Here is a 14,034-nt window from a genome sequence, read left to right as displayed (position 1 = left end):
ACCATACTACAAGAAGACTCGGAGTAGAAAATAAGAGTAACACCTCCCCAGGTGTGTCAGAACGAAAGTGGACAACAGTAAGAAAAAAAAGCAAGCTAAAAGACTCGATGAAGATGCAGCTAAACTACTCTTTAGTTTGAGAAAAAAAAATGCACGATCTTCGTCAAGAAGGGGAAGAAGACGCAGTCCATAAAGCCACAAAGGAAAACAGTAAGCAATAAAATGGTATCTAGGGAAAAGAAAGCAAGTCCATCCGTGATTCGAAGAGCAATTGGATGATCGATAACCCCTGTCTATTCATTAACATTAAAAAACGAGTCCATCATCGCGATGAAAGTGGGGGGGGGGGGGGGGTTTCGTTTCATGTCCATGAAGATGAGTGTATATGAACAACGTCCGCGGGATGAATGAGTCTACAACAGTTCCCAGCCGTTAACGGTGATAGCACCGTCAGCAGAGGGGCCAGTCTCCAAGTTGGCGCTCTCGCTGATCGTGACAGCGGCGGTTCCAGTGGGCTGGGGAGCAGGGACAGTGCCAGATGCGCTAAGGATGATAGCAGTCGCTTCAGCGGGGGAGACGGTAGTAGTTGCAGTGGAAACGACTTGCCCGTTACCGCCTCGGGCGATGGCGCCGATGGTCTGAGGGGCAATATCGATGAAGGCGAGCGCGGGGCCAGCGACGAGCTGGGTGGTGGCGCGGTCGCGGACGTTGTTGACGAGGGGCTGGCCGTCGGAGGTGACGAAGATGGCGACGGGGCCGTTGATGTCGTCGGGAACAACGCAGTCGTCGATGGGGAAGGGGATGGCGGTGCCCTTGCCTCCAACGAGCATCTGGCAGAAGAGGTTCTGGAGAGAAGATATTAGAAACAGCGGAACACAAGAGGTATACATATTTTAAACGTACCTGTTGATCTTCACCGCGGGTGATGGCAGGAGACTCAAAGGTCAACCTGGTACCAGGGCCGATAGCGCCAGTGTTGGTGACGCTGAGGGCAGGGTTGGCGGGGATACCAAGGTCGCAAGGCCCGTCGAAGAAGGGCCCAGCAAGAGCCAAGATTTCACTGGGAGTAAGAGCGAAGTCGAAGGGGTTGGGCACGGAGGTACCGGTTCCGGACAGGATGTTCAGAACGGTCTGGTGGCGGGCCTCGACGGTGAGGATGGATCCAGCGGCAGTGAGGAGAACGGGGTCGGTAAGGAGGGTGGCACCACCGAGGTAGGCGCTGACGCCAACGTTCTCAACAACACGGGCGGTGGCGGCCATCGTGGCGACATCGGTGAGAGCAGCATCGAAGTTGAATCGGCAGTTCGTGATAGGCTCTTCACCGAAAGACCTCAAAGCGGCCTGTTCGAGCAGATATCATCAGGCGATGATGGGAAACGTCCAGTGAGTGTCGGGAGATGGGAAGATGCGAACGAAAGATGGGAGATGATTTGTGAGAAGAGGATACACTGGATTGACATAGCAACTACTCACCTGGAGGACGACAGAGTGGGTTGCCTCATCCTTCTGGATGTTGAGGAATTGCTCAACGGGAATGCTGGCAGAGGGGAATCCAGCGGCAATGAAATCGGCTTCCTGGAATTTGGCAATAGCCTGTTCATAGAACGCAGACTCCAATTGTTCAAGGACATCAGCGAACTCTGCGGGGCAGATGTCAGGGTGAATGTCGCTGGTTGCCAAGGGGTAAAAACTCACTAAACACGAGGATGTCGGATTCAGCACGCTTTCGAACGGCGGGGGATGCAATGGCTGGGGCAGCCGATACCAAATGAGGGACTGATGCTGCGAGAGCGAGCAAGGTTGACGTGAAGAAGTGCATTTTTAAAGACTGGTAAAGGAGAGGAAAGCTGCCAGAGGATTAAGCCTGCTTGAATGAAGGAATGTGTGAAGTGACTGAAAGTGGTGCAACCAGCGATGAACAGGGGGATGCAACCGGGCAAGCCCAAAGAAAAGGAACAGCTAGCGGAAGAGTTAGAGATGTTCTGGACGTCGAGGACAGCGGCAACTCACAAAAAATAAAAATGGGGAGGAAGGAGGGAAGGGAAGGATACCAAATGGCGGTCGCAACGACCATCAGGTATTTGTACTGATTGCCCAATTCATGGGAAAGAACCCAAGGCAATGGGCCATCATGTTTTCCTTGGGAGGCATTGGGACGACATTTGATCCCGGAGTGACTCCTGATTGGACAGCGCCTCACTGGACTGAACAAACTCTGGCCATTTCTATGGTGATCCTGTCAATTCACCTCATCGTTTGACCCAACTCGTCGTGATACCAAGCATTTTTCGAGCTTAACATGCTACGATGCGCAGAGGAGCGCACTCTTTGTGGCCACGGAGTGGGTGAGACGACGGGGTCTGTAAGTCGCCCTCTCTTCGATCAGTTGGTCGTTTGCACGACCGTCGTATGCGTCAAGATAATCCTATGTTCACATGTTCCTATCAAGCTGGATCAACACCTTGAGCGCCCTGTTGAGTTGAATTCTCACCTTTATTTTTCACCAAGAGTCATGTCAGTCGACCAGGAAAAGGTTGCCTTTAGAGAACAAGATTATACTTGGCTCCTCCGTTGTCTCTTGGCCGAGGTCCACGATCAATGATGCCTTCCGGGATCATTTGTTTTCGAACCAATCAGAACTCAGGGCGAGGTTGCCATGCTGCCTCGATGTTCCAGCAGCTTCAATCTTCCATCACTACGCTCGTTACCAAGTCGTCCACTACCTCCGATATTACGGTCATACGCCTCTGAGACTGGACGAACATACCAGACCTTGAAATTCTTTCGAAAAACCCAGCCCAAGTGAGAGGGCCAGTAGTCTCTGAGTCGATACAATACCTTTGAATCTTGAAACAGAAGGTGTGAGGGCATGGGTGGGCCTTGGACGGGATAAGATTCGAAACAGAGTCGAAAACCCTGCTCAGAACTCATCACCAGAGCTGCTTTCAAACAAGCGGGATGATCTTCTCAATCGACAGATGTGCTGTCTCAACTTATAAACAAAGGATAGTCATCTGGTTAATGCAAGGTTTCCTGTACATAGCTATGCCCATCTGACAGAAGCTAGGTTTGAGTGAAACGCAATCTTAGCCGACAAAACACTTATGGGAAAAGTCGCATTTTCCATTTTCTCCTCACATGGGGTGGCACTATCTCAGCGAATTCCACACCTGGCTGACGACTGGCATCTTGTCTCGCTGACTAGTCAATAACCGAATTTAGCACAGGTATTTCTAGATAAGGCAATCGCTGGAAGAGTAGCCCTCAGATGGGCAACAGTCGGGCAATCGGAAGGTACCCCTGGTCTTTTCTTGGTGTCTATAATATTCCAGCAATTAGTTGACAAAACGGACTCTACTATCTCTCAATATCTCCTCGATCTCTTCCAGTTCCATCTGTCTCCGCAGCCTCCCGGTCCTCGTGCTCAGCAGCTCTCGAGTGTACAGGGCAGAGAAGACCGAATACAGATCCAAACCACGTCTAGGATGGGATAGTGGAAGTGTCGGCGTGCAAAAGGCGGCGACGGTTCCTAGAGCTATGCTTATACCGAGCGTGACGCTGAACCAGATTGCGTTGATTGAAGCCGTGGCCAGATTTTCATAAGGATACCACTGGGCTGCCAGCGGCTCCGCTCCAGAGAGATGCGATAGGACGTATTTCGCGTCTGACTGTGCTTTCTGATGCGCGTATCTCGTTGCATCGAGTTGAGTATATCCCAGGGGTTGCAGCTCGCCATCCGTCAATGAGATAATCTGGTTTGAACATCCGTCATTTCCGCCGCTCTCGAAATATCCGAGCCACCAGTATACTCACCGAAGGCGACGGGGCATAACGCGATGAACCAGCCACGTTATAATCCTGTTGACCAAACCAAAGATTAACCACTAAGTAGCGACACGGTCTATTGGTGGTATACCAACCTTCAACATCCCGTTGATCCCATTTTGCTGTAAGATATCGAACCTGGGTAAATGGAATCAATAAAGCGTTGCACCAACAAAGCTCGAAACCATGACAAGCCACTAACACGTTACTCATTCTTCGCGAATCAAGGCTTCTGGCAACACCATCCGGGATATCACCCTTCGCATCACCCTGCAACCACAGAAACGTAAGGGTTTCTAATTGGAGACCCACCTATGATAACCACTTACCAACGGCTTTTTCTCCAATATTCTAGTCATTTTCGGTGGCAGATTATTGGCGTAGTGAATTTCAACCAACCATGGCTCGTATACCTGAAGGCAATTGACCGCATCGTAGCCAACTTCGCCGGAGGAAATACTGATAGAATGACTGAAATCGCCGTTCGGAGCGAATGCGGTATTTAGCCGGATTAGCGTGGTGCTGAATGCGAGAAACCTTTCGCCTTTTCAACCGAACGTCAGCTTACTATGACGCCCACCAAGCATCATTGACACCTACTGGCATGGTAAGGAAACATTTGTGCAACAGACAATGATTCGCCCGTATCATTGAATCGGGCTACATCCTCTCAGCAGTGACCCACAGAATAGAATGGACAGGATCTTACCTCCAAGTACGATGCTTTCCAAATCCATACCAGCAGGTAAACTATCATTAGGAGCCATAACGGACGAGTAGATCAACGGCCTGGAACGGTGCTCCGGCACTGGGATACTGAGCTCGGGGAACATGGCCTGCAGGTCTTCGCGTGTCGTGAAGACATATGCTGCACCCGATTCCGCTCTCGGAACGCTATCCAGGAGGGAACGCATGCGTCAGAATGATCACTGTGAGCAGATAGCATTTGTGGACATACACGTTCACTTTCCCGTTGGAAAGGGGCACACAGTTAATTCGTATGCCCCAGCGTGGAACCCTCATGGAAAATGTATCAGTCTTCTTCAGCTAAAGGCGAAACCGTGACGAGGCTTAACCTACCGCAACAGACCTGACTCTATGGGTTTTGGTACAAGTCCATCTATTTCAAGAGTGTCCGGTGGAGAAAAATAGACAGTATGGTTGGCCGACTGAAGGGCTACTGGCAGTGGATCGCCTTGAGGTGTAAATAGGGTCCACCGTAAAGCCGAATCCACCGACAACATAGCACCTTGCGACCGCAGGCGTTCGACATCGAGATCTGAAAGGTCCCCGTTAGAAACGGCAACATTGAAGGGTTTCAGCGCTTCCTGCGTCACGAGGGCCCCATTAGTGGCGTGCTTCTCCAAATCGTTTGCAAACACCTACAACAGCCTCGACATCGATGTCCACAGCACGACCGAGTAAGAAGGGTAGGATCAGACTGAAAGTAGTCACTAGGACATAAAACCAGATGTAGAGCGGCCAGTGACGAGAGCTGGAAAAAAAGCAAGGTCGATTAGTAGGACGAAAGGCTTGCCCAAAGTCACAACACAACTCACTCATATCGTTTCCTGGTATCCCTATCTGCGCCCGGGTACGCATGTCTGTCCCACAGCAGACACAGACCAGACCACGCACTACCCATACTCCGCGCATACCCAACCAAGTCCTTCATTCGGATACCAGGGCTCCCCTCGAACTTCGTCTGATGTATGATTGTCGCCCATACTTCATACAAATACAAGCGTCATCGATCATCAGTATCGCCCCCAGCTTATTGTGGGCATTGCAAAACCACTCACCAGCTGCTTCAGCTATCCTCTTCGCCATTTCAACTAGGCTCGACGCTAAAGCCAGGCCAGCCGCCAGAGTAAAAGCAGCCGTAATAAATCGAGCCCAAAAGATTGTTTTGCCATGGGCGAGGATAGTTGCAACCAGGAGGGCTGGGTAGATCGCACCACATAGTGCGAGGTGAATGATGAACCGTTTGTATTGGGGACGTTCGAAATGTCTAGGGCCGTCCCTTGAGGAAAGCGAGGCGAGGGAGGGCCGGAGTAAGAACTTCCGGACACCTTTCCTCGAAGGGGTGCTCGAAGAGCTCGAAAGACTGGGCGAACGTGAGCGGGGTAGCTTGATAGGCCTTGTCTCCCAGTCGGATGGAAAACGGTCTCTGTACGGACGAGAGGTGCCGAAAGGAGTGTCAGGTTGCGTGGAAGTGTTTGAAAGGTCGCGTGTATGCTGTCGCCCTTGACCTTCGCGGGCATCGAAGTCGATAACGAAGGTCTCATTGGCAACCGGATCGGGAGAGCGTGAGGGGAGGACGTCTTCGACATGAGGAGATGGGCGTCTACTGGCGACGAGGAGATAGGGGTCAAAGTCGTCTGGTGAGCGGTTTTCATCATGGGAGGACGAGTTTGTGAATCTAGAATACTGTTGAATGGGCGTAGGTCCTACGACGGGCCGCGTCTCATCGCGCCGCCCATCGAGGCTGACTGAGTTGAGAGGGGGATCACAGGAATCTGCGCTGGTTCATAGCGGGTATCAGTTGGCCACACATGAGGAGAATAGTAAGAAGGGCTGGAAGAGCGAGAGCTGGAAGGGGAATCGTGCCCATCCTCCGCACGGGCTTCAAGCCCAGGAGGAATGAGAATATTCTGCAGCTCCCTACGCGACATTGGGTCGGGGTGACTACGTCCCCTCAGGAGGTGACTAAATAGCCACTTGCCAACGTGGTATTGTTAGCACGCCGCAAACATTCATTCTTCTGGAACGGTCACTGGAACCCGATATCACCCTACACACCGGTAGTTCCAGTTTCGTACACAGGCCTGTGCGGTATGTCCATGAGCGATCGAGCCACAGGCCTCGAGGGTGACGCCAAGCTTCAAAAAGGCACCTCGCTCTTTCTCGGGTAGTGAGCGGCGTAGATGTGCCACGGAGCTGTACTTTCCGCGATGGTCGCATGAACAAGGACAGGGTAGCTAGAGGGGGACAAGCCCTTCAGAGAGATATGAAAACTCTAGCCGTTGTCCCAAACCAGACGTTCCATAGATTGCGAAACCATATCGAGTCAGTGCACCTGTCATCCTAGCCTGCAAACGCCGAGATTGATTCCGCACCAGACGACTTCGTGCATACTTCCATGAGCGGCTGAAAGTACGAAGATACTGAACCATTAGGGTGAACCAAGATACAGAAAAAGATCGTAGCAGGTCAATCCCCATAACCCTTAGGAATCTTCCTTCCGCCGCTTCTCCTTCTCCTTTTTGCGTTTCTTTTTCTTCTCGGAGCCTTCGACCTCCTCTGCATCCATCTCTTTCTCCATCTCGGCCGCTGCGCGTTTCCTCTTCTTCTTTTCCTCGACAGTCGGTGCAGCCTGCTCGGCGGGGGCGACAAATGCCTCTGCACGTTCGGCCTTGCGTTGTTCCGTGACTTCCATTTGCTGCAGGTACGATAAGCGAATTTAAAAGGAACGTTGGATGAGCAAAGATAGTCGATATAGTGCGCGGCGTTACGCACCTTTTGTTTCCGTTTCTCCGCCTCCTTCGCGGCCTTCTCGGACGCCTTGAGGAAGTACTCTCCGGACTCCAATTGTAGATCGACCTGGACAGGAGCAATGAGTCACACGTCTGGCACAGCTCTTTACGCTAAACGCACCTTTCTGGGAAGCTGCGGAGGAGGGAATGGAGTGTAGACTTTCTTCTTCTTCTCCGTCTTGCTTGCCTCTGCAGGATCCAGCCCGGCGGCCTTTCTGGCCTCCTCCTTCTCCTTGAGCTTTTCGTTCTTTTTGGCCGTCTTTTCTGACGTTTTGAGGTGGCGCTTGCGGAATTGAGGCAGGAAGCGGTCCCAGGACTCGGTTGCAAGTTTTGGATCTTTGGCGAGTTCACGACGGATCATGAGTTCCTAAAGGTCGATGTAAGGGTTGGGAGCATGGGCCTGAATGGGAATGGAACTCACTTTGATTCGATAAATAGGGTGGATGTTTTTCATGCAATCGAGAACTATTCTCCGCACTTCTTTTAGAGATTTAAAGGGACCCATCACGCTCACTGTGCTTCCCTGGACCAGGACGTAGCAGTTGGTGAGCAGCTCGATGGCCTAGAATACAACATTAGATTTGCTCCTCGCACACTGGCCAACAAACACACCTTCAGCGTGCTCCCGTCAGGTCCAATGATACGTTGTCTCCGCTTAACAAAGCGCTCCTTATTCCGTACGAGGTTCCCAATCTTGATAATATCGCAGGCCATGTCGTCTTGAAGGATTTTCACCGCCTGGTTCAGAGCAACACCACGGGCCATGAGTTTGATCATATCGCGAGCTTTGAGGATAATATACGGGTCATAGGTCTTCCTCGTTGTCCGTACAGACATAGAACCGTGGACCAGATCCAATGTACACGCCACTCCCTAGTAAATGAGACCCGATGTTCGTTCAGTCTGTTAGGTCCCTAGCTGTTTGGCAAACGTACATGAACTTCCAGAGCCTTGGTGACCGCACTCCATACTTCTCGCAGATACTTTTCACGATACTTTGGGAAAAGCGTTGCAAATGAGGACTCTTCAGCGAATGTTCCACCCTTGTTGTCTTCTGGTTTGAAGGGTTCGATTTTCCACTGGACACTGTTCAGAAGGTGCGACAGTCGAGCTTAAAAAGAAACCTACACTAAAGGTGCGTTAGTAATTACCCAGGAAATGCTTTAAATGAGACTCACTGGTCAATATCATCTGTATCCCATGCTAGAAAACCGATATTTCCTTCAGCAAAGGAACTAGAACAGGACCTGTATCGAACTCACGTTTGTCTTTGCGATGCGCCTTATTTTTCCCTTTCTCTTTTGGTGCCTCTGTCGTTTCTGCCATCGTTTATGATATCTCGCCCCTTGGAAAGAAGTCTACTTTGTTGATTGTGGATGGGCGAAAATACGAGATATTGGTCGGAGAAGAAAGTGAACAATGCCGAGGCTCGAACCCGCGCAGCGGCAGTGGCCAATTGGGAAATTTCCGAGCGTGGGACCATCGTGCCAATTTTGGACCTCTAAGAAATAGGCGCTCATCTGTCGTACTGGTCGGCGTTTAGGGACAAGAAGGGTAATGGTGGGTATCGGTTACATGATCCTGTCTAGATAGATTTGTGATTCCGGATCGACTTTGTAGAACCTTTCATTCCTATCAGTACCGCAAGGTGGGATGACCAGGAGCTCTCTCGTACAGCTCCTGGGTGTTTCCACGAACATACCTCACTGTGCTCAGATGTGAGTATGCATCAGAGATCGGTCCTAAAAAATCGGGATGGGCCTGGGATCTTCAGTAAATTGCAAAAAAAATGGCGTATGTGACCGGGTGGCCGACCGGGTTGTTCAGGCAGAGTCTGCGCAATAAAGGCAACACTCTTTGCTCCTGGGACATTTGATGAAGCTCTTTGAAAAGTTGTTCCTCACAGCACATATCCCCAATACCGATGAGGCCCAGTGATCTCAAATCTTTCAACAATTCCAGGAGATTGTTTAGAAGATCTGTGCCGCAATTTGCCCCAGGGTGGATCCAGATTGGATCCAGACGACAAATGTACTGTTTCCGCGCGCAAGTCCAGTTCACATAGTAATAGACATAATCGTGCCCTGATGCCCCTGATAATGTCTACTCAAAGAAATAGCACGTCCTGCCGACGGTAGGCGCCAATGGAAACCAGTGCCAGATCCATCTACCGTGGATTACCAAGCCAGCAGGTCTGGATGAAGGATGAGGGCGTTGCGTTGGATAGCGCATACGCACTACGGAGGTTACATTTGAGGAATAAAACAGAGGCCCTCAATAATATTTCAATGAAAGACCCTAGCCAATTTCCTCGTCGAGAACGGGATGAGAGGACAACAATAAGCAGTGCCGAACGCGAGAGTAGCACTGTGTACGAGTCAGAGCGTGACAGCGTCACACGGCCACGTGAAGTGTGACATCGCGTGCCACCTCATTAACGAGATCGAGTAACCAAGGTCCCAGCGCACCGCTCTAAAAATTTCTCTTTGTTCACAAATACCCGTTATTTTATTCTTTATACCTCCCTGAGCGTGAAATGGTGCGCACAACGCGCTCGTCAGCCAGAAGAGCTGTTTCAACCCCAGCGTCGTCAGCGACACCGACGACCAACCCATCGCCTATCAACAGTGCACAGACCTCAACCAAGGGAGATACCGACACCCCCGCAACTTCAGACCAAGAAGACGAGTTGTCACTCAAGCCCGCTCCAAGAGCTTCGAAGAGGGTAACAAGTCTGAAGCGACAGCGTGAAGCCGCAAATGAGGGTGGAAGTGATGACGAAGCGTCTGAACGTTCAACAACGCCGGCGACAACAGCAACGCGCGCCTCCAAACGGCGGGCGGTAGCCAACAAGGTGTATGTTGAGGTCCCCAGTCGATCAAGCAGCGTCAAGGCAGAGAAGGTGAATACTGCGCAGTCGATTCAGGGAACGGCGATCTGAGACTTGCTGGCACCCATAGAAACCGACACCTGCACCGCGAGGGGGCTCTAAAGGCAAGGGCAAGGCCAAAGCCGCCCCACCACCATCTGAAGACGAAGAATCTCTTTCTGAACCTGAGGAGATAGTGGAGTCAAGCGATAGCGGTTCAGAGTTTGCCATGTCCGACGACGAGTCGGATGCGGTTATGAATTCTGAGGATGAGGAAGCAGCCGAAGAAATCATGCTCGAGGAAAGCATTCGACAATCTCTCCAAACCGCGAACGGTAGGAATGGCGAGTCATCTTCATCTGCTTCCCGAAGGGCTCCCAGTTCCCTGGCAGCGTTGACCGCGGCTGCGGCCGAGCGTCGCATCGCGAAGCGAGGCAAGACCATGACTGTGGATGCAGCCGACCTCGACTTGGACATGGAACCTAGCGAGCTCGACAGCGAAGAGGACGATTTCTCTGCCTCCGAATCCGAATCCGACGCACCTCTTGCAAAGAACAAAGGTAAAGGAAAGGGCAAGGCGAAGGCCAAGGAGAAGACAGTTTCTGCCTCTTGGGGTGCGACTGAAGAATCTGTCAAGAAGATCATGACATTTGCCAACATGAGACGAGCCCGACGGGAGGAGCAGGCACTTAAGCGCAAAGTGAAACGTGCCCAGCGCCTAAGGGAGCAAGCTCTTATGAACGAGCTCGGGCGTCCATTGGTTCATGTGCGTCTGTTGACTATGACAACTCAAAAGTTATGGCACTCTCTTACGCTTACGCTTGTTTCAACAGTCTGAGAAGACAAGCTTGGCTCTTCAAGTGCATCACCCCGAGCTCGTCGATATCTGGGGAGATCTCGACAAACCTATCCCGGCGCCAGTGCCCACGAAGGCTGAACAACCTGCTAACCTCAAGGCTACTCTCCTGCCTTTCCAGCGAGAAAGTTTACATTGGATGCGTGAGCAGGAGAAGACGACATGGAAAGGCGGTATTCTTGCGGTATGTCTATCTACATCATCAAAAACCCATATATTCATGCGTTCATGTTGTTTAGGATGAGATGGGGTAAGCTAAGTACCATGAGACCTATAGACTCGTTTCTGACCGGTGCTATGACAGAATGGGGAAGACCATTCAAATCATCTCCTTGCTGGTTTCGTCAAAGCAAAAACCCAACTTGGTCGTTGCGTATGCCACTCTTCCTCTGCGGGATTTTATCAGCAGCTCACACTCCTTCTAGACCCACCGTCGCCATTATGCAATGGAGGAACGAAATTGCCGCGCACACTGAAGGTGTGAAGGTACTCGTCTGGCACGGTGCCTCCAGGGAGTCAGATGCAGCCCAGTTGAAGAAGTTTGACGTGGTCTTGACCACCTATGCTGTCTTAGAAAGGTGCGGAATTCACCTGGTTCTGCACAGGCTAAGCCTAACGCTCCGTGCAGCTGTTTCCGGAAGCAACATAGTGGTTTCAAGCGCAAGGGTATGATCGTCAAAGAGCAATCACCCGTCCACGCCGTCCATTGGAAACGTGTCGTTGTGAGTTTCCAGTTTTCACACAAATCTATCGCTGCATCCTCACATGAACCCTCAGCTCGATGAAGCTCATAATATCAAAGAGCGCTCCACTAATACTGCTAAAGCCGCCTTCGAACTGAAGAGCGACTTCCGATGGTGTTTGTCCGGTACTCCACTCCAAAACCGAGTGGGCGAACTGTACAGCATCATCCGATTCCTCGGTGGTGACCCCTACGCATACTACTTCTGCAAGCTTTGCGATTGCAAGTCGTTGCACTGGAAGTTCTCCGACAAACGCTCTTGCGACGGTAAGCTCCTTCGATCATGGCGTTGGTGGAGGTTGACTGAACCCATGTAGATTGCGGTCACACCCCGATGAACCATGTGAGTCCATTGCCCTCATGCCATGAAATTCCTTTCCTAATCCCTGGCATAGACATGCTTCTGGAACAACGAAATCCTATCACCTATTCAGAAATCAGGAATGAGGGGAGCGGGAGCACTGGCGTTCAAGAAGCTGCGAGTGTTGCTCGATAAGATGATGTTGCGCCGAACCAAGGTCCGTTTTAGCCTTTGAATGGAATGTGATTCATGCTGAACATACTACAACGCCCCATATAGCTTCAACGTGCTGATGATCTGGGTTTGCCTCCTCGTACCGTCATAGTGCGACGGGACTATTTCAGTCCTGAAGAAAAGGAATTATATTTGTCCCTCTTCTCGGATGCTAAACGACAATTCGCGACATACCTTGACCAGGGAACTGTTTTGAACAGTAAGCTTTTGGCCCACGCTCATAGCAACGCGTCTGACACCCACTGTAGATTATTCTAACATCTTTAGTTTGTGAGTCCCACGTAACACTGGCAGAATGTCACGACTAACTGGCGACAGATTGACCCGCATGAGGCAAATGGCTTGCCATCCGGACTTGGTTATCCGTAGCAAAGCCAATGCCAGCACCTTTGTCCCGGACGAGGCAGGCGAAGGCATGGTCTGTCGCCTCTGCAACGAATTTGCAGAAGATGCAATTCAATCGAAATGCCACCACGTCTTCGACCGAGAGTGTATCAAACAATACCTCGAAGCTGCTCTCGAGACACAGGTTCGTCACACGACTCGTCGATTATGCCTTGAAATTCACAGGCCTCCCACTAGCCCGACTGCCCAGTCTGCCACCTTCCGTTGACAATTGATCTCGAAGGACCGGCTCTTGAAGTCGAGGAAAGTGTCGTCACAGCACGCCAGGGTATCCTGGGTCGCCTTAACCTCGACAAATGGCGTTCGTCTTCCAAGATTGAAGCATTGGTCGAAGAGCTCAGCAACCTCCGACAAAAGGACGCCACCACCAAGAGCATCGTCTTCAGCCAATTCGTCAACTTTTTGGATCTCATCGCATACCGGTTGCAAAGGGCTGGTTTTGTGGTGTGCCGACTTGAGGGCACGATGTCGCCTCAGGCTCGAGACGCGACTATCAAGCATTTCAGTAAGTTGCACAGCGGATTTTGGTCGGCCATTGCTAAGACCTCTAATCAAGTGAACAATGTCGAGGTTACCGTGTTCCTCGTCAGTTTGAAAGCCGGTGGTGTCGCTTTGAACTTGACTGAGGCTTCACGTGTGTACTTGATGGATAGCTGGTGGAATCCTGCTGTTGAATTCCGTGCGTACCTTGATGGCTTCCAGGTCTTCACATGTCCTCACTGTTTGCATTTAACAGAGGCTATGGATCGTATCCACCGTCTCGGGCAGCGGCGACCAGTCGAAGCTATCAAACTTGTCGTTGAGGACAGCATTGAGAGTCGTATCGTCCAGTTACAAGAAAAGAAGAGTGCTATGATTGACGCTACACTTTCAACTGATGATTCTGTATGTTCTTTCTTGCTTTCTCGGGGTGATGAGGCGTTTGACATGACATTCGTTCCAGGCGATGGGTCGTTTAACCCCAGAGGATGTGAGTTACTGATCCCGAACACTATCCGTTTATCCCTCTTATTGACCCGGTACCGGCAGCTTGGCTTCTTATTCAGGGTGAGTCGTAGTCGGTCATGCTTGGGGCTCGTTCTGACCGTTCCTCCTGCAGCTTTAATACATTTGCTCTTAGTTACTACCATCTACTTGTTGGTCAATAGTGTATATACGGTGGTCGCTTATCTGATAACTATAGCATCTTATCTATGCCCGTTTGCTATCCGACCTTGCCCCGGATTGTGGGATGCTGCATGTGATTCCGGAAGTGCTTGGTGCCCC

At 51.1% G+C, this 14,034-nt stretch overlaps 4 protein-coding genes across 4 annotated transcripts; 1 reads left to right on the top strand and 3 right to left on the bottom strand.

The window, feature by feature from the left end:
* Window positions 1-413: 413 nt before the first annotated feature.
* On the bottom strand, window positions 414-1,819 carry CC1G_09938 (hypothetical protein; the record flags this gene model as incomplete). The annotated part of the gene is made up of 4 exons (XM_001841194.1): window positions 414-845; window positions 904-1,341; window positions 1,474-1,640; window positions 1,696-1,819. 4 exons carry the CDS (start codon window positions 1,817-1,819, stop codon window positions 414-416), a joined length of 1,161 nt encoding a protein of 386 aa, XP_001841246.1.
* Window positions 1,820-3,335: 1,516 nt separating this feature from the next.
* Window positions 3,336-6,500, bottom strand: CC1G_09939 (hypothetical protein; the record flags this gene model as incomplete). Its single annotated transcript, XM_001841195.2, has 13 exons — window positions 3,336-3,752; window positions 3,814-3,858; window positions 3,921-3,963; window positions 4,028-4,095; window positions 4,155-4,369; window positions 4,426-4,485; window positions 4,535-4,719; window positions 4,784-4,843; window positions 4,906-5,153; window positions 5,212-5,320; window positions 5,385-5,553; window positions 5,628-6,247; window positions 6,319-6,500. 13 exons carry the CDS (start codon window positions 6,498-6,500, stop codon window positions 3,336-3,338), a joined length of 2,421 nt encoding a protein of 806 aa, XP_001841247.2.
* Window positions 6,501-7,054: 554 nt separating this feature from the next.
* Window positions 7,055-8,687, bottom strand: CC1G_09940 (90S preribosome/SSU processome component KRR1; the record flags this gene model as incomplete). The annotated part of the gene is made up of 9 exons (XM_001841196.2): window positions 7,055-7,267; window positions 7,345-7,428; window positions 7,483-7,728; window positions 7,783-7,923; window positions 7,974-8,234; window positions 8,297-8,440; window position 8,490; window positions 8,540-8,564; window positions 8,624-8,687. The coding sequence occupies 9 exons, from the start codon at window positions 8,685-8,687 to the stop codon at window positions 7,055-7,057; spliced, it is 1,179 nt and encodes a 392-aa protein (XP_001841248.2).
* Window positions 8,688-9,897: 1,210 nt separating this feature from the next.
* CC1G_09941 (DNA repair protein rad16) lies at window positions 9,898-13,873 on the top strand (the record flags this gene model as incomplete). The annotated part of the gene is made up of 15 exons (XM_001841197.2): window positions 9,898-10,263; window positions 10,322-10,996; window positions 11,064-11,270; window positions 11,326-11,336; window positions 11,512-11,664; window positions 11,715-11,808; window positions 11,864-12,095; window positions 12,146-12,171; window positions 12,224-12,346; window positions 12,409-12,562; window positions 12,612-12,633; window positions 12,682-12,892; window positions 12,946-13,447; window positions 13,505-13,653; window positions 13,868-13,873. The coding sequence occupies 15 exons, from the start codon at window positions 9,898-9,900 to the stop codon at window positions 13,871-13,873; spliced, it is 2,931 nt and encodes a 976-aa protein (XP_001841249.2).
* Window positions 13,874-14,034: the final 161 nt, after the last annotated feature.

This window comes from Coprinopsis cinerea (assembly GCF_000182895.1).
Source record: "Coprinopsis cinerea okayama7#130 chromosome 5 map unlocalized cont3.5, whole genome shotgun sequence".
Taxonomy (NCBI): Eukaryota; Fungi; Basidiomycota; class Agaricomycetes; order Agaricales; family Psathyrellaceae; genus Coprinopsis; species Coprinopsis cinerea.
The sequence above is the reverse complement of the archived record's forward strand: the minus strand, read 5'-3'. Positions and strand labels throughout refer to the sequence as shown.